Genomic DNA, 20,004 nt, shown 5'->3' with positions numbered 1-20,004 from the left:
TTTGTCTCCTGCACTTTGAACGAGGGGCTCTGCATTTCTATGAGGCACCCAGTCAATGAGGGGGTTGGCAATGGCTGATCCCCCAGTCTCTCCAGGCCAAATGCTTCCAATAGAGCTTTCTCATGGAGAGCCAACAAGAAAGCCCTAAAATTTAAGAAAGCCCAAAAACCCCAAAAGCCCCCTGCCCCTTCCCTAAACACTGTTGTTGGCGTATTTTTACTTGGCTTATTTGGCCATCCATCCTGTTCTGGTGGTGACATCTGAAATGCAGGAGGAATACATTCTACTTTCACCATCCTAACCATACTTTTTAATCCCCGGAATGGTTCTCCAGGCTAAATGGTTGCCAGGGATGGAATAACTAGGGATCAGAAAGAAACCAAAGGTCTTTTTAAAGGAAAAAGGCAAGAATAGACTGTAGCTTCCAGGGGCTATTTAAAAAGAGTAATTCTAGCTGTTATATGCTAGGAGAGAATATAATGTTAGCAATGACAATAATTCGTATTTATCGTGAAGTATGTACTTCTTAATTATAAAAATGGAAAGGGACATACATCCCTAAAACATAATAAAAGAGTACTTGGATCAAGTGTGGATTCTAAGGAGAGGGTCTGGAAGTGTGGCCCTGGGTTGCTGAGCTATGCCTCGGTTTGCAGGCATGCATGATCCCCACGGCAAAGATGCCATAAAGACAAATGAAACAGCCAGAGATGCTCAGTGTACTTTGGAGAAAGATGTTATGTCACCTAAAAGACCAGACACCAAAATTAGTGCTGGCAATGCTACATGGAGAAGTAATTTGTCCCTTAAAGGGGCAGGAGGAACTACCTTGGCCTTATGGAATCGTATCAAAGGATCTTGTCCTTCTGCCCTTTCCTTCAGGAGCTATGAATGCAGAGGGATGCATCTGGCCAAGGCAAAATAATGGGCCAGAGAGTCTCAGAAGCCCAGATTTGGAATGGAGCTTAAGAATCTGTTCCAACCTCACTCTCTGCAACATTGCTTCCTGCCAAGTGCAAGGCTGCATCTTGCTTCTAGTAAGGAGTGGGGCTAGGGATATTCGAGCCCTGCCGATCAAGAAAGATGTGGGATGTCACCAGGTTAACCTCAAAGGCCAAGAGGCTCTCTCTCCACAAGCTCATACTCACTCCCAGGGCCCACACAGACTGGGCAGCAGCTTCCTTCAGGGATGAATTCCAGCTCCTGGTGTCCACACAAGAGTGGTGGGCATGGTCGGGGGGTGCATTGGACCTCCCCGTGAGCACAAGAGCACACACCACACGGCGAGGCGGTCCACTCTGTCCCATGCTGTGCATTAGGAAAAGAAAAAAGAAAAAGAAGGTTATTGTCAGAATACAGACTTTCATTTGACCAAACAGAAACAAGCCTTCTCTGCAACAAATGAAGGATGGGGGTCAGGAAAGACGGAAGACGGCTTGCAAGGTCGAGACCAGGTCTAGCAATATTCCAAGTCGGGGGCCAATTTAAATATTGACTATTACTGTTCTTTTTTTAATTTCTAAAATTCTGTACTTGAAAATTTCAGAAAAGCACAAAAATAAAAATCACCCCATCCTATCATTTTAAAAATGCTATGAAGACCAAAGTAAAATACATACTCATACACGTATATGTACTGAATTCTCTTTAATAGTCATATTATTTTCAAGGGCTCTCACTCTGATCCTGTTTCCTTTTTCGCCTTTACTTTTTACCCTGCTGAGTTCCAACACTCATGTTCCCTCCCGCCCCTCCCCCTCCTCCCCCATGCTCTTTCTGTCTGTCTCATGGCCCCAGGGAAAGTGTGATAGCCAGCAGGAGGCACCTGGTCCTTCCAGTTCTCCCGAAGGCAGAGCCATCTCATTCCCTTCGAGGGTGCTCATCTATATACATAGAATGCTCCTAGTCCACTTTAGGATGGGGCTCAACATTCCCAAAGCTGGCACTGTATCAGTGATGTAACAGATCCATATTTTGACTTATATGATTTACTAAGTACCAAAAGTATCTAAATGAGCCATTCTCAGATGTGATGCAAAGAAGGAGGTGAACCCTGAATGCAGAAAACTGCAAATATGTTTATTGCTTGGGGAAGTAGCTGTCAAAATACGTTATGTTCTCAATGGCAGAATGGAATAATGGTAGCCCTTTAAAAAATGTCTGAAAAAATTAGCTTAACAAATAAAATTTTCCTCCTATAACATTTTTGGAAATATTGGAATCGGTCTTTCTTGCCTCTATTAAATGTAGCATATGATCTCTGATTCAGCACAAATCATATATAGACCTCTACTAAAAACATCACACATTCGAGGTGCTCAATCACCTAAATATAATCTGGGGATTTCAACTGTGTTACTGAGAAGCATAGAAAATAAACACCCTCCTGCTTCTCCTCAGGCCAGCATCCAGAATAATTATTCATCTCTCTTAAGCACAAAAGAACTCGCTCCTACCTAAACAAGTCAGTACCACTTTATTCTGCAAATTGCTGCTAGGTTGCAAGCATGCCAAGTCTGACATTTTGGAATCACTAATGACCAGGGCTATTATTGTAACAATGAGAGTAATAGGTAGTCACAGTCACCCAGTTATTTGGGAACCAAATGCTCACTTTACTATCATGAAGATTACTTTCCTTAGGTGGAATTACTGGGAGTACAAGATGGCAGGAATGCAAAGAATCCACTGAGCTGGATGAATCAAGGATCTCTTTGGATGCATGCATGTTCTCAAATTTCACTTCAGCCTTCTCTACCTTGGAGACTATGAGTGTGTGACTTAATCTTGCTAAATTTCAGCTTCCTGGTCCAAAACCCTGAAAAGGTATGAAAATACCCCATTCAACTGGTTACTGTAAAGGTTAAATGAGGTAGTTGTTAAAAGAGTCAGCAAGGAGGGTAGCAGGTAGGAGGTGCTTAGTCCTCGCCCCGTTCTCCACTGCACGAGTCCACAGCCTTCCTTTCCTTTTCATGACCATGTGCTGACTGTGATTGTAGCAAGGGACCCGATGCCAAGGCCAAGTCCTCTTCCATCAATTTTTACTTCTTTTATAATTAAATATAAATTTCAAATTTAGTGCAGCATATAAATGGGCAAATCCATAACTTGCTAATAAACTATTGGCTAATAAAAGACACAGCAGGCTATTGACCTTTATGCCTTGAGAGGCTTACACATAAAAGCAAAGGAAGAAAGTATAAGAGAAAAAGGGATAGGTTCTACTGAGTTAAAATTTTAAAAGTCTGTCAAATATACATTACAAAAAATTTTTAAAGGCAAATGACAAACTGATTTTTAAAACTGCAAATTACATTAATTAGAATTATGCTTTACTATACAAAAGCACTTACAGGCAATGAGAAAAAAAAGGACAGGAGGCAAGATTAAGATGGTAGAATAGGAAGATTCTAAGCTCACCTCTTCTCATGTACACACTAAAATTACAACTACATACAGAACAACATTAAGAACAACCTGCAGACTAGTACAACATCTCTTCTAAAATATAGGATATATGGAAAAAAACCTCACTGAAATGGGTAGAAGGGGACCCATATCCCTGACAGGCCACTCAAGAGCAGAATGGGATATTGCAAACCTGGAGGTCCTCTGTAAGGAGGGAAGGGTTTGAACCCCACCATTGGGCACCACCACAGCCATGGGGAACTGCACCAGGAACCTCCATAACTGGATTTCAAAATCAGCGGAAAGTCAGAGAGCTGTAAGAATCCAAGACTTCACTCTTAAAGAGGGTCTGTGTACAAACTCACTCTCTCTGAGTCTCAGCAGAGAGAGAGAGCAGCTTGAAAAGCACCCAGCACTCTAAGGAGACTGCAAAGGTGGCCCCAGCACACACTCGCCAGACTGTGCTCACTCCAACTCTAGCCATCCCACCAAGGTGGCAACCCCAACCTAGCCCAGGAGAGGCTTGGCCAGTGTCCACTTCAACCCCAAGCACCTTGCCATGGAGGTCCCAGCTCACCTGGATGCACCCTAAAATCCACTCAAGCCCTCCTGCACTGGACCCAACCAGCCTGCTAGGGCAAGCTGGCATATATAATCTACAAACGGGACACTCCTACACAAGGCCACACCTTTAAGACCAGGAGAGATAATTATTTCACCTAATTCACAGAAACAACCAGAAAATCAAACAAAATGAGGTCACAGAGGAATTTTTTCCAAAAGAAAGGAAAAGATAAAACCCTGTGGAAAAAACCTCTAACGTAATTACCTAATAAAGAGTTTAAAGCAATGATCATAGAGATATTTATAGAAATTGGGAGAAAGGCAGAACACAGTGAAAACTTGAACAAAGAGTTAGAAAATACAAAAAAGAAACATTCAGAACTGAGGAATACAACACCTAAAATGAAAAATACACTAGAGGAAAACTGACAGCATATTAGGTGATAAAGAATACATAAGCACATGGAAGTCAGACTAGTGGAAATCACCCAATCATTATAGCAAAAAGAAAAAAAAAATTTAAATGAGGATAGTTTAAGGCAACTCTAAATTAACACCAGGCACACTAACATTCTCATTATAGGGAATGCAGAAGAAGAGATAGAGAAGAGACATAATACTTATTTGAAGAAATAATAAACCAGACAAAGATACCACAAAAAAAGAAAACTACAGGCCAATATCACTAATGAGCATTGATGCAAAAATCCTCAACAAAATACTAGCAAACTACATCCAACAACACATTAAAAGGATTGTACATCATGATCAAGTGGGATTTATCCCAGGGATGCAAGGGTTCTTCAATATCTGCAAATTAATCAGCGTGATACACCACATTAACAAACTGAAAAATAAAAACCATATAATCCTCTCAATAGACACGGAAAAAGCCTTTGACAAGATCCAACACCCATTTCTGATAAAAACCCTTCAAAAAGTGGCCATAGAGGAGTTCCCGTCGTGGCGCAGTGGTTAACGAATACGACTAGGAACCATGAGGTTGCGGGTTCGATCCCTGCCCTTGCTCAGTGGGTCAAGGTTCCGGCGTTGCCGTGAGCTGTGGTGTAGGTCACAGACGCGGCTCGGATCCTGCATTGCTGTGGCTCTGGCGTAGGCTGGCAGCTACAGCTCCGATTTGACCTCTAGCCCGGGAACCTCCATATGCCGCAGGAGCGGCCCAAGAAATGGCAAAAAGACAAAAAAAAAAAAAAAAAAAAAAAAAAAAGTGGCCATAGAGGGAACCCACCTCAACATAATAAAGGCTATATATGACAAACCCAGAGCTAACATCATTCTCAATGGTGAAAAGCTGAAAGAATTCCTGCTGAGATCAGGAACAAGACAAGGATGCCCGCTCTCGCCACTACTCTTCAACATAGTTCTGGAAGTCCTAGCCACGGCAATCAGAGACGTAAAAGAGATCAAAGGAATCCAAATTGGAAAGGAAGAAGTAAAACTATCACTATTTGCAGATGACATGATACTATACCTAGAAAATCCTAAAGATTCTACCAGAAAACTGTTAAAGCTCATCCATGAATTTGGCAAAGTCACAGGATACAAAACTAATACACAGAAATCAACAGCATTTCTATATATTAACAATAAAAGATCAGAAAGAGAAATTGGGGAAGCAATCCCATTTACCATCACACCCAAAAGAATAAAATACCTAGGAGTAAACCTACCTAAAGAGGCAAAAGACCTGTACTCTGAAAACTACGAGGCACTGATGAAAGAAATAAAAGATGACACAAACAGATGAAAAGACATAACCATGCTCTTGGATTGGAAGAGTCAATATTATCAAAATGACTATACTACCCAAGGCAATCTACAGATTCAATGCAATACCTATTAAATTAACAAGGACATTTTTCACAGAACTCGAATTAAATATCTTAAAGTTTGTTTGGAAGCACAAAAGACCCAGAATAGCCAAAGACATCCTGAGAAAGAAAAATGGAGCTGGAAGAATCAGTCTCCTTGACTTCAGACTATACTGCAAAGCAACAATCATCAAAACCATATGGTACTGGCACAAAGATAGACATATAGATCAGTGGAACAGGATAGAAAGCCCAAAATTAAACCCATGCACCTACAGCCAACTAATCTATGACAAAAGAGGCAAGAATATATAATGGAGAAAAGACAGCCTATTTAATAAGTGGTGCTGGGAAAACTGGACAGCCACATGGAAAAGAATGAAATTAGAACACTCCCTAACACCATACACAAAAATAAACTCAAAATGGATTAAAGACCTAGATGTAAGGCCAGATAGTATAAAACTCTTAGAGGAAAACATAGGCCCAAACAGTCTCCGACAGAAATGACAGCAACGTCTTCTCAGATCCACCTCTTAGAGTAATGACAATAAAAACAAAAGTAAATAAACAAATGGAACTTAATTAATCTTAAAAGTTTCTGCCAAGCAAAGGAAACCCTAAACAAAATGAAAGACAATCCACAGAAGGGGAGAATATATTTGCAAATGAATCAATTGACAAGGGATTAATCTCCAAAATTTATAAATACCTCCTACTGCTCAATACCAAAAAAATAAACAACCCCATCAAAAAGTGGGCAGAAGATCTAAACAGACAATTCTCCAAAGAAGACATATGGATGGCCACAAAACACATGAAAAGATGTTCAACATCACTCATTATTAGAGAAATGCAAATCAAAACCACTATGAGGTACCTTCTTACACCAGCCAGAATGGCCATCATCAAAAAAGTCTACAAACAATCAGCGCTGGAGAGGGTGTGGAGAAAAAGGAACCCTATTACACTGTTGGTGGCAATGTAAATGGGTGCCACCACTGTGGAGAACAGTATGGAGATGCCTCAGAAAACTAAAAATAGAATTACCATTTGATCCAGCAACCCCACTCCTGGGCATCTATCCAGAGAAAACCATGACTTGCAAAGACACATGTATTCCAGTGTTCATTGCAGCACTATTTTCAATAGCCAAGACATGGAAACTACCTATATGTCCATCGGCAGAGCAGTGCATCAAGAAGATGTGGTACATTTACACAGTGGAATATTACTCAGCCATCAAAAGGAACGAAATACCGGCATTTTTGGCAACATGGATGGACCTTGAAATTATCATGCTACGTGAAGTCAGTCAGACAATGAGACACCACCATCAAACGCTATCACTTATATTGGAATCTAAAAAAAGGACACAATGAACTTTGCAGAACAGATATTGACTCACAGACTTTGAAAAACTTATGGTTTCCAAATGAGACAGGTTGGGGGTTGGGGGGATATACTGAGGGTTTGGGATGGATATGCTGTTGGGTTTTGTTGTTACGATTTTTGTACACCTGTAAATGTAATAAAATTCATCAAGTAAAAAAAAAAAATAAAAGAAAGACAGAATGGCTGAAAATTTCCCTCATACGGAGAGGGATACAGTCCTACAATTATTTTTTTTAGCAGAAACTATGCAGGCCATAAGAGAGTGGCATGATCTCTTTAAAGTGCTGAAAAGAATGTGCTTCTCAGCAAGGCTATCATTCAGAATTGAAGGCAAGATAAACAGTCTCCCAGACAAGCAAAAACTTAGAGTTCATTAAACTGGCCTTAAAAAGAAATGTTAAAGGGTATTCTTTGAGCAGAAAAGCAAAGGCTGTAACTAGAAATAAAATACATATGATTGAAAAAAATCTCACTGGTAAAGAGAAATATATAGCAAAGGCAATAATAGATCAACCACTTAAAAAGTGAGTAAAATTAAAAAACAAAAATTATAAAATCAACATTTACAATGAATAGTTAAGGAGTACACAAAATAAAAGGATGTGAAATATGACATTAAAAAATAAAATGTGTTGAGAGGGGAGTAAAAATGTAGTGCTTTTAGAATGCATTCAAACTTAAGCGACCTTCAGCTTAAAACAAACAGCCATATATATGTGTGTGTATGTGTGTCAATATATATGAACCTCGAGGTAACGAAAAACCAAAAACCTACAACAGATACACAAAAAAATAAAAAGAAAATCATCAAATCACAAGGGAAGAGATTGAAAGAAGAAAAATGGACCAAAGAAGTACCAAAAACAGCTGGAAAACAACTAAATGGCAGTAGGTACATACATATCAATAATAACTTCAAATGTAAATGGACTAAATACTTCAATCAAAAGGAAGAGGGATTGAATGGATTAAAAAAAAAAAGACCCATTTATATGCTGCATACAAGAGAATCACTTCATATCTAAAGATGTACATAGACGGAAAAGATACTCCAGGAGTATCCACTGTGGCTCGGTGGTAACCATGAGGATGTGGGTTCAATCCCTGGCCTTGCTCAGTGGGTTAAGGACCCAGCGTGCCATGAGCTGTGGTGTAGGTTGCAGAAGCAGCTCAGATCCCGAGATGCTGTGGCTGTGGCACAGGCTGACAGCTATAGCTCAAATTGGACCCCTAGCCTGGGAACTTCTATATGCTGTGGGTACAGCCCCCCCCCCCCAAAAAAAAAAACCTAAAAAACTAAACTAAAATAAAATAAAATCAGTAATCAAAAAGATCTCAACAAACAAAACTTTAGGGCCAAACAACATACAAGGGGATTCTACCAAACATTAAAGAAGAGTTAATACCTATCCTTCTCAAACCATTCAAAAAAAACTGTAAGAGGAAGGAACACTTCGAAACTCATTCCATAAGGTCAGTACCACAGATACCAAAGTCAGACAAAGATACCACAAAGAAGGAAAATTACAAGCTAATATCTATGATAAACATAGATGCAAAAATCCTTAAGAAAATATTAGTAAACATAATTCAACAGTACACTGAAAGAATCGTACATCATTATCAAGTGGGATTCATTCCAGAGATGCAAGGATGATTCAACATCCACAAATTAATCAATGTAATAATACCACATTAACAAAGCAAAGGATAAAAATCACACGATCAGAAAAATCATTTGACAAAGCCCAGCATCCTTTTATGACTAAAACACTCAACGAAGTGGGTTATAAAGGAAACATACCTCAACATAATAATGGCCATATACACAAACCCACAGCTAACATGTGAAAAGCTAACATTTTTTTTTCTACGATAGGAACACAAATTCTTAAGAATGCCCACTTTTACCATTTTTATTGAAATAATATTGGAAGTCCTAGCCACATTAAGCAGATAAGTAAAAGAAATAAAATACATCCAAATTGGAGGAGGAAAAAATAAAATGACTATTATAGATGACAGCACTATGTACAGAAAACCCTTAAAGATGCCACCAAAAAACCACTGAACTAATAAATGAATTCAGCAAAGTGGCAGGATAAAAAATTAATATACAGAAATCTGTTGCATTTCTATACACTAAAAATGAACTATCAGAGAATTTTTTAAATCCCATTTACAATTGCATCAAAAAGAATAAAATGCCTAGGAATAAATTTAACCAAGGAGGTGAATGACCTGTATTCTAAAAATTAAAGACATCAATAAAAGAAGACACAGACTCAAAGAGAACAAGCAGGTGGTCATCAGAGCAGAGGGGGTGTGGGGCCGAGTGAAATAGGTGATGGGGATTAAGAGGTACAAACTTCCAGTAACAAAAGAAATAAGTAATGGGTTGTAATGTACAGCATAGGGAATATAGTCACTAATATTATAATAACTTTGGTAACTAGACTCATGGCAGTGATTATTTTGTAATCCATAAAAATATTAAATCATCATGTTATACACCTGAAACTAATATTATAAGTCAACTATACTTTGATCTTAAAAAAGAAAAAAAATCCCAATGGAAAAAAATAGCAACACATTTATAGAGTATTCAACTTTGTTAACTGCACAGAAATAGTAATTAAAATTAGATAATATCTTTTAACATCAGATATGGGAAGTGTTTAAAATTCGCAGCAGCTATTGTGAGCAAAGCTGCAGTGGAGTGGGATTCTCCTACACAAAACAAAACCTTCCTTCACTCTAGCACCTGGAAGAACTCAATCAGGCTGGCTACCCAAGGTAATCAGACTTGAAAAGAAGCTGTACTATCTGGGATATTCCCACTGGGTTTATATCATTAGACACGGACAACTTAAAATTGAATTTTAATGACCATAGATGTCACAGATTCGATACTCAAAACTCTTTAGATGACATAACCTACTAATTTCACTTTTAAGAAGTTATCTGAAGAAAATGATCAATGACACAAAAAAGTTGCAATACAGGGAATTCCGTCTCACTGTTTCTTATAGTGAAACTGAAAATATTTTAGTGGCTATTGGAAGCTACCCAAATGCCTAATAAAAGGAAATCTTATTCTCCAGGAATATGCTGGGGAAGTATTTGCAACATAGTTTTACATAAAAAGCAAGACATAAACTGTATGTCATATACTATATGTAGATAAAGTATACTCACGAACTATGCAAAACCATGTGTCTCTATCTATCTACCCATTCATTCATTCATCTTTACTGCCACCCCCCAGCCAAATCAAAACTGTGAAAACAATAGGGGTTTTCATAGTTTGGAAATTACCAGTAGATTTTTTTTCCTGCTTGCATACTTTTCCATTTTTCAAATCGTCACCAATAAGCAAATACTCACTTTTGTCATCAGAGAGCAAAGTACTGTTTAAAATATCTAATGAATCATTTCTATATCTTAAATAAAGCAAAATCTGAAAGCTGCTTATAAAACAACTTGACGTGAATGTCTTCATTCTATTAAAAGTTAGGAGACTGCTTTTAAACAGCTAGACATTTCATTAAAATAAGAGCTTGTTTTTGTTACCACTGAGAAACACTAACCATCCTTTCTTAAATATTTGCAATCATACCACTTCTCAGACTGAGACCACAAAAATTAATTATAATAACAGCCTGTCAATCAACAAAGTTTTCTCACCTGTACAATGAAAGGGCTGCATTAGCTAATCTCTTTGGTACCTTCAAGCTCTCTAATGATGTGAATCTATTGTCTAACTTAAGAGACATAAAATTAAGCAAGGGATTCTCCCTTCACAATAAGCTTGCTGCTTGAAGTCAAAGTCACAGAAGGCCAGACAGTGATCCCAAGTGCATAGGTGACTTGTCTGACCTCTCTCTTTGAGACAAGTCACATGGGTCCCCTCTATTTTCATCTCCTACTTCCATCCCTGAATCAGTGACATCTCTCTTCACCAGAGGGAGACTAGAGATCAAGGGGTCTGGTACATGCTAATAGATAGATAGATAAATGGATAGATAGACAGATAATTTTTAAATTTCACAGTATTATCTATACTCATTTACAAAAGCTTTATTTTTTCTATAAGCACTGTGATAGTAAAGAAAACTATAAAATTAAGAAATGATAGATACGCAAAGCAATGCTGCCACAAGACCCAGTTTTAACTGTGCCATCTTAACCTCATTAACACCTTTTGAAAACTTGAGATTCTGACACAGGCAAAAGCACGTTCTGTAGACATCTTAAATATATACTGCACAGCCAGATAACAAGCAGGCTTGGCTGTTGACATAAGTCCAAAGGAAAGATAAGGTCATAATGTCTTTGCCTGGCTTACTGACAGGACAAAAAAAAATAATTTTTCTTTATATAATTTGTTCCTGTTACAAAGTTATAGATCCAGAATGCTAAATATCTGGGGCTATTCAGTGCATATTGTAATTACATCCTCGACTTTGAAGAGAACAAGGCTGTGGAATTCAATCTTCATTTCTTCTCTCACACACATAAATTAGTTCTTTTAGCCTCACAGACGGGCAGAGCACGCAGACCCCTCCCTCCATGCTCCTGTATTCAACGGGACGTGGGCACAGGGGCATTACCGCCTGCCATGTTCTTTCTCAGTGAATCTTCAAGTACGATCTTTTCAGACATGACATTATCTGGTGCTGAGATTAAAGCAGTAAAGAGGAAAAGAAAGGGGTTAAAGGTCCTTTCTCCTCCCTTTCACAAGCGCTTTTGTGGGGAAAAGGACAGGGGAAAAGCATTCCAACACTCTTCACAAAAACATATTTCAGGCTTGTCTCCCTAACTGGTTGGCAAGGCTGGGCAGAGACCCAAAAGCCCATTTGAAATGACAGATTTGGGAGGTCATGGATGAAGTAGTCCCCCCAATGCTGGCCGTGATAAGTCCATGAGAAACTCTCCAATAACCTGGAGGCAGCCAAAAGGCTCAAGTGTTTTCCTCACTCCAGGGACCATTTGGGGACTTGTCTTGACATGCAAGAAGGCCAGCTGTACAATGCCAGCAAAGGAGGTCCCCTAGCAAGGAGAGGCTGTTTCATGAAAGGTGGCCTCCTCACGCCACCCTGAGCTCAGCCCATCCTTGACTTCTCTTCCCTTCAACTCCATTCTCTGGGGATGGCATCACTTCAGCAGATTCCCCTCCATCCTAAAGCCTCTTCTCAATCTCCCCTTTAAGGGAAAGCTTCCACTTCACCATTCCAAAGTTCTAACACACCAGACTATTTTATAGCTACGGGGAAAGTCTCCATAATGTGCCCTATGGGATACAAGCCAGAGGCTAAAGCAAGAGGATTACCACCTTTCAGCAAGAGAGGAAAGTGCTCTGGAAGCTGCTTCCCAAGCAAGCCAAGAGGGCGAAAAAGAAAAGGCTCCAAGATTCAGGAAAAAGTCTAGTGATGCAAGTGACAAGGTGAGACGAAGCCCAGACCCAGACAAGCATTCAACCCACTCGAGGAAGTTAATAACATTAAGAAGGATTTGGCAAGAATCTAAAAAGGTGAAGGAAGAAAGAAAAAGAGGAAGGAAGAACAGAAAAACAAGACATTTCAACGTAATCAAGAGGATCTTATGTCAACATAAAAAAAAAAATCATTCTTCTATTTGAAGAAGCAGACTACTAGAGTTCTTTTTTCTTCCTTCAAACTACAGTTCCTGAAATTCAGCATTTTTCTCAGCTACACCAAGTACCAGAAATATAATTATAACACTTTCTGGGGGAGTATATTCTGAAAGCTGCATGTGGGAAAACAGCGCATGGACACAGTCTTACCCAGTTTAGAGCTTCTCAGGTGATGAGTTACAGCAGAAGGGATGAATTGCAAGGGAGGCAGGGAGGAGAACTTTCTAAACACCAGATAATGCAGGAGGCCAAGAAGATTTCTAACCAACCCACTGGTAGATCTGTGGTCCCTGAACCGCCCTGCCACATAGGTTGGTTGGTCTTTGACTTGGGACAAGGACATGGATAAGCAGGAGAAAGGATTTGCTCATTGTTTAAGTCCTGATGTTTACTGAGCATCTACTCTGGAAAAAGCTCCGTGCCAAGTGCCAGGTTAGGTGGGGGGCAAGGAAGAGCACTATAAAGGTAGACAAAATATTGTTAATGTTCCCAGGCATCTAAATCAAGACGATTGCACATGTGCAAAAAATAACATGAGCAAGCAAATAAGTGTCATTAGAGCAGCCAAGCAAAGATTCACTGAATTCTAATGTCTTCTGTCCTTAGTACCACCTCTTATTTAAGATGTCTGTTATCCCCCAGATCCAGTGGGCCTTATTCTGGATCCTAGGGCTCCTTCACTTGAAAGATTCGGCTTTGGGTTTTTGACCTGGAACCACACACCTGTTCCAATCATTGTGAACTGGCACTAATTCCATCCCCAATCTCCCCTGCAGCACTTTCTGTTTCACAGGGGACCCTGTGGAGTGGTGTGCCATCTCCACCACCCCACGTAACCTAGACCGAACCAGGCAGCCCAAGGTGATACGGGGTATGGAGCCATAGATCCAGCTTGGGTGTCACTCAGCAACACATTGTGCAGAAGTGGAAGAGTGGGAACCGTGGAGACAGTGGGAACCGTGGAGACAGTGGCTCGAATGAGATAATCCTGTCCTATGGGAAAGTGCAGAGTACTCACTGCGTTTTAGGCACACACACTGCATGGCAGCCTAGAGTAGGTACATCCGATCCGGCTAACCCATGCTCTCTCCTGAACGGGTGGAGACACTAACTTGGGGAAGGTTTCGTTTCAGGAGGAAGATGAAAATTAAAGCAAGGACCTCTTGGAGTTCTCTTCATGGCTCAGTGGTTAACGAACCCGACTAGTTTCCATGAGGACAGGGGTTCAATCCCTGGCCTTGCTCAGTGGGTTAAAGATCCGGCGTTGCCGTGAGCTGTGGTGTAGGTCGCAGACGCAGCTAGAATCCCGCGTTGCTGTGGCTGTGGTGTAGGCCGGAAGCTACAGCTCTGATTTGACTCCTAGCCTGGGAACCTCCATATGCCATGGGTGTGGCTCTAGAAAGACAAAAAACAATAGACCAAAAAAAAAAAAAAGCAAAAAAAAGCAAAGAGCCTCTTTCTATCTATCACATTCAACGTTGCCTGAGGCCTCGGGGGAGCATGTCGGTATGAGTGGAGATGAACTACAGCCATCTTATTTTCGTAATCTCTATTATAAACCTTGTAATGGTCCTTTTAAATCAGTATTTAATATCTCTAAGTTAATCCTGCAGGGTCTGGAATGAAAAAGTATAATAAAAGAACTTTGGGAGTGATTTTTAGTACTGCTTCTAAATGGGGGAGGTGAGCGTTTTCATCCTGGCCCCAGGGGAAACGTGGCCGTGATGCAGACATTTCTGGTGGTCAGGAGTGCAGAGGGTGCTTTCTGGTGAGTAGAGCCCAGAGATGCCGCTCGTGCCTCAATGCATGGGATGCCCTCCTCCCACAACAAAGCCTGCAGTGTTAACAGTCCTGAAGTTCAGAAGCTCCACCCTGAATAGGGAAGAAGACCAGGGCTCTAGTCCAGGTTACATCACTCAGTAGTAATAGAGTAGAGTAGTAATAGAGTACCTTAAGCTCTTTGCAATTCAATTATTCCATCTTTAACACAGGAGTAATAACAGCTGCTCTAGCCACCGACTCAGTGTTGTTTGTAACTATCTAGGGGAAAAAGGGATGTGGTACACAACGGCAAGGTGGCCCTTTATTATTCAGCATCACGACTCCTTCACAATCGACATTCTCAGACTACTCTTTAGACAGATTCGAATTCAATCTACAAATATTTATGCCAGCCTATGGAATAAATACAACAGTTTTCATCTTATTCAAGAAACCTAAACGCCCACAGAAAGTCAGAGGAGCTCGAGGTCCTCCATGGCCTACAAAAAGAGGGTGAAATCCTCTCTTGTCTACATGGGTTTAGCATCCAGCTTTCCCTTGTCAATGATCTGCAAACACAGAATCAACCGCAGGTGAGAAAACACTTACCGCGTGGATTTTATTTTCATGATGGCAAGATCCGGGAGTCCTTGGCACACACTCAGGGCAGCACTGGTTGGCAGGTATTTGAAGCACTTCTCCCTGAGCATTAAAAATCAGTGTAAAATAGCAGCGGTAAACCCAGGCACATGGGATTGACTAAATCTCGTGTTTCCACGGGTGACGACAATAAACAGGATAAACTGAACACACAAACAAAAAGGATGCTGTCAAGATGAGCTTGTCACAAAGATAAAATGAACCCCCTTGTGAAAGTAATGTCCTTGAAATTGTCTACATCTTTTCACATGCAATGAAGTGAAGAATTTTATCCACTGGAAATGCTCCATCCAAGTGTCACAGCAGAAAAGCAGCTGGGGTGAAAGACGAACTAGAGCTCCCTAAAATGAAGAAGACTTGGGACAGGGTGGCCACAGAGCTGGCAGGTCTTCTAACATCCTACAGAGGCCTGATGGGAGTGGGGACAGGGGAGGGGGGTGTTGGCTGGAGTTCCAATGTCCTCTTGTGCCTGGGACACAGTGTAGCAAAGCACACAGGGTGGTGACAGAAGGAAACAGCACTGCTGTGGCGGTCTCACACGTACTGTGGGGAGCTGGGTAGGATTCCTGGCTTCGATAAAGATCTACACAGTTCCTCGAGGCTTCTGTAATTACAACTGTGTTTCCTATCAACACCTGACCCTGTGGAGGGGACAGGCCTCTACTTGACACTCTAGGATTTATTGGGACGTTGTCACACATTAACCACCTATTTGCCATTGTGAGGGATCTATTTACCTAAGGTTATTAAAACTATCTGTGTGTCTTTGGCAGCCCAGTGATCCTTCTCTTAGACCCTCTGACTCACCTTGCCCTGCCGCTTAGCATTTCCTCAAGTCTAGAGATGCGGCAGAACAAGTCATTCAGGATTTTGACTTTAAAAAAAAAAGAGTAGGAGATCCCACATGATTCAGGAAATCATGACTTGTCCACAGAACAAAAGTCTACAAAGAATTCAGCTGGTAGATTCAAAAAAAATTATATATGTATTAATATTCCTTCGCTATTTGGGATTGCTTCTGCTAAAAATGTGTACCTACAAGAGAACTCTAATTGTATATCACCGCATCCATAAGAATGGATGAGAAATGGGACTGCAACCTCACAACTGGTAATTCACTAAATAGATAAATACGTCAGTAATAGTGATCACCAAATTCTTACCTGCCTAATAAAGGATAAAACTTAGGTGAAACAGGATTTTATAAAATTGTTCATACAAGGCAACATTAATGACTATTCACAAAAGTACTCTCTGAACCCCAAGTAGAACCTATACTTGTGTAACTTCTACTAAGACTGTAAATATAGAAAATACATTAACCTAATTTCCACTAAGAAACTGGGTTAGATGGTCAAGGTTCTAAATTCCTCTTTCCTCTTTCTCAGTCTTTATCTCTCTCAATCTCTATCTCTTTCTGTCTCTGCCTCTGTCTCTCTCACACCCTATTTACTGAACTCTATAGCTAGCTATTCTATATGGATATAGGATATGAATATAGACTCTATTACCTATGCCTATGGGATGAATAGAGAGATGATAGATAGATACAAATATCTAGCAGAACTGTGATAGATACTGGGTTATTTCCAGTCAGCCCACAAGCAAAACATAAATTGTAAAAAGGTTTTTTTTTTTTTAAGTTTTTTTTTTTTAAAAGATAAGAATCCAAGTTACTACTAAGAATAATGATAATTTAGCTTAGGGTACAATGGTGACTCACTAACTCGTGCCATGAACTAAGGTAAGTGTATCGAGCAGATGTGAATAACAACACATGCTCCCGAGAAACACAAGGGAAAACTTGGTGGAATAGAAATGACATTGGCTCATGAGCCAGGAACCAAGGTTCCTGTCATGGCTGTGCTACTGACTAGCTCTGTATCTTTAAGCAAGTGACTAAGCAACTAAAAGTCAGTTTCTTTGTCCATAAAATAAGAAAGTCTGACTAAATAAATCATAAAGGCCTCTTCTAGTTCTATCATTCTGTTTCCTCTCCGACCCTACATCTTCAGCTTCTCTCTCTCGTCTAAGTCATTCTCCTTTCCTTCCCAAGGTGATCAAGTCTCTCTCACAGTAATGTCAAAAGCTGAAACAAAACCCTCTCCCTTTTCTTGTTTGGTGATTCTATAAATGTTGACCAAGCATCTTCTGTGTACCATGTACTGTGCTGTGTGATGAACCATGGTACAGGGGGTTAAGAATCCAAATGCAGCAGCTCGGATTACTGTAGAGGCTTGGGTTTGATCCCCAGCCCTGCCTGTGTAGTGTGTTAAAGGACCCGGCAGCGCAGGTCACAACTGCAGCTCAGATTCAGTCCCTGGCCTGGGAACTTCCATGTGCCATGGGTGCAGCCATAAAATTTAAAAAAAAAAAAAATTTTTAAAGTGAAGAAAACAGGATTCCTGCTCTCCAGGAGCTGAGAGTCTGGAGGGAGAAGCAGTCAAATAAACAAGCATTTTCAGTCTGGTCAAGGGTTGTAACAAGGGCAAGTGCAAAGCACCATGGCGACACATGGGGAGGCTCGATGGTTGGGGGTGCAAGGTTCCAAGAAGCTTCACAGAGGGACTGGAGTCTGCCTGATGCCCCATTTCTCTCTTCCATTCCCTGTGAAGCTCCCTAAAAGAGCTTTTGCCCACTTTCCATTCACTCCTCTGGCCTCTGGAGTATAGCACCCACCCCACCACTTCACTGACACCCCCTTCGGAATGGCCACCAGTGGCCTGCATGTTGCCAAATTCAATGGATCATATGAAATCCTCCTCCCACTCACTCCCTTACCTGGGATCAACACTGTTGATGCAGATCCCTCTGGAAACGCTCTACCCTCCTGGCTACCACACAGGTCTCTCTTCTCGGACCATGCCTCACCCTTTACCTCTCTGACCACGTCTTCTTAATCTTCCTAAGTCCCCTCCTCTTCTGTTCACGTCCCCTGAGATGACTGTGTTCTCCCAATTCCACCCATGGTCATGTATTCTTTTTTCACACAGTCTCTTGGATGAGCTCCTTAATTCTAAAGGTTTGCGCTACTGTCTTCTCTGTTAATGACACCCACGTTATGGCTCCAACCCATCTGCTCCTCGGAGCTTTAGACCCACATATCCGGCTGCCCTTTGGACATACCCACCTGACTCTTCCACAAACACTGCAAATTCAGCGTGCCCCACACCAAAAGAGCCCTTTTCTTTCCAGATGGAATGCTCTTCCTCATCCTCCTATATCCTCAATATCAGATTCAAACTCAGCTAACCAATGAGACATCCAGCCAGAAATATGTGCCATCTTTCCTCTTCCTTTCTCTCACCCTCCTACCTGCATTCAGTTCTGCTGATTTATCCCCTAAATATCTATTGAACCTGCCCTCTCCTCTTGATGCCCAAACTACCAGGGCTCTGATTCAGGTGCACATCCTCTCATCTGGATTATTCTCACAGCCTCTGAATTGATCTCCTAATTTCCAATACAATGCATTATTTTTGCAAAACCAGAATGATCCTTCATAAAGAAAGGCTGGTCATTCTCTCCATATGCCTTAAACCCTTCATTAGTATTCTGTTCTCTTAAAAATACAATTCCAAGCTCCACAGTACAGCATCCAAGGCTAACCTTGAACTTACTAACTCTCTAGCTTCCTCTCCCAGGTATTCATTCGGTCATTCAAAAGGTATTTATTGAGTGCCTACCATGTGTCAGGTGCAATTGTAGGTGCTGAGGATACACGGTGAATAAAAGAGACAGTAAACAAGAACTATCAGTAAAATATAGAGTACGTCAGGCAGTAGTTAGTGCCAAGGAGAAAAATAAAGGTGGGAAACGAATAGGAAATGTGTGGTAGTGGGTGGAGAATTGCAATTTTACATAGTAAGGCATTTGGGCAAGACTTAAAGGAAGTAAAGGATCCAGATAGATAGATAGATAGGTAATTTCAGATAGATGGATAGATAATTTCAGATAGATAATTTCAGATAGATAGGATAATTTCAGATAGATAGATAGATAATTTCAGATAGATGGATAGATAATTTCAGTGCAGCGCACCCCATAAAGGCCCTAATAGCAGACGTGTGCCTGGCACAAATCCGGGGACTAGTGAACAGGCTTAGTGTCTGAAGCAGAGGGAGCAGGGAAAGGAGTCAGTTAATCAGAGAGGTACGGCAGTATTTTGCGGGACTTTGTGAGGAGTTGCTCCAAGTGAGAAGAGAGGACTTTGAAAGCTATTGGAGGGATTTAAGGAGAGAAGCATCATGATCTGACTTCAATTCTAATAAGATCCCCCAGGCTGCTATATCAAGATTAGAGTGAAAAAGGCAAGCACAGAAACAATGAAACAAGTCAGGAGGCTACTAGGATCAGGCAAGAAATGATTATCGGTGGAAGCAGATTAAAAGTAGAGAGTTGCATTTGGGATGTACTATTTTATGAAGGAAAAGCTGGGGACTAGCTCATGTACTGGATGTGGGGTGTGGAAGAAAGTGGGGAGGATGATGCTATGTTTTCTGGTCTAAACAACTGGGAGAAGGGAGCTGCTATTGACTGAAGTGAGAACAATCAGAAGAACAAATTAAAAAGGGACAAAATCACATTTGGGAGAAAATAAGGGTCAGAAATTTTTTCTCTCAAGGGCCAGTAGTAAATAGTTTAGCCTTTGGGGGTCATGTAGGGTCTACATCACTCTGTCACTGTAGCAGAAGATCAGCTATAGACAATACTACAAGTACTGCCTAC

General features: G+C 40.8%; 1 protein-coding gene across 3 annotated transcripts in view; it reads right to left on the bottom strand.

The window, feature by feature from the left end:
* The window catches only part of FRAS1 (Fraser extracellular matrix complex subunit 1), a 453,363-nt gene that overhangs the window by 250,427 nt on the left and 182,932 nt on the right, over positions 1-20,004 (bottom strand). For all 3 annotated transcript variants that reach the window (XM_013978814.3, XM_084972579.1, XM_021100604.2), the window contains exons 4-5: positions 15,226-15,318; positions 1,149-1,308 (exon numbers count right to left, since the gene is read on the bottom strand). In XM_013978814.3, coding sequence (XP_013834268.3) covers positions 1,149-1,308; positions 15,226-15,318 — 253 coding nt within the window. The remainder of the gene's footprint in view (positions 1-1,148; positions 1,309-15,225; positions 15,319-20,004) is intronic.

This window comes from Sus scrofa, chromosome 8 (assembly GCF_054392235.1).
Source record: "Sus scrofa isolate SSC_HxYL_T2T_F1_AM1 chromosome 8, Sscrofa_HxYL_maternal_Yorkshire_Landrace_v2.0, whole genome shotgun sequence".
NCBI classification, from domain to species: domain Eukaryota; kingdom Metazoa; phylum Chordata; class Mammalia; order Artiodactyla; family Suidae; genus Sus; species Sus scrofa.
The sequence above is the reverse complement of the archived record's forward strand: the minus strand, read 5'-3'. Positions and strand labels throughout refer to the sequence as shown.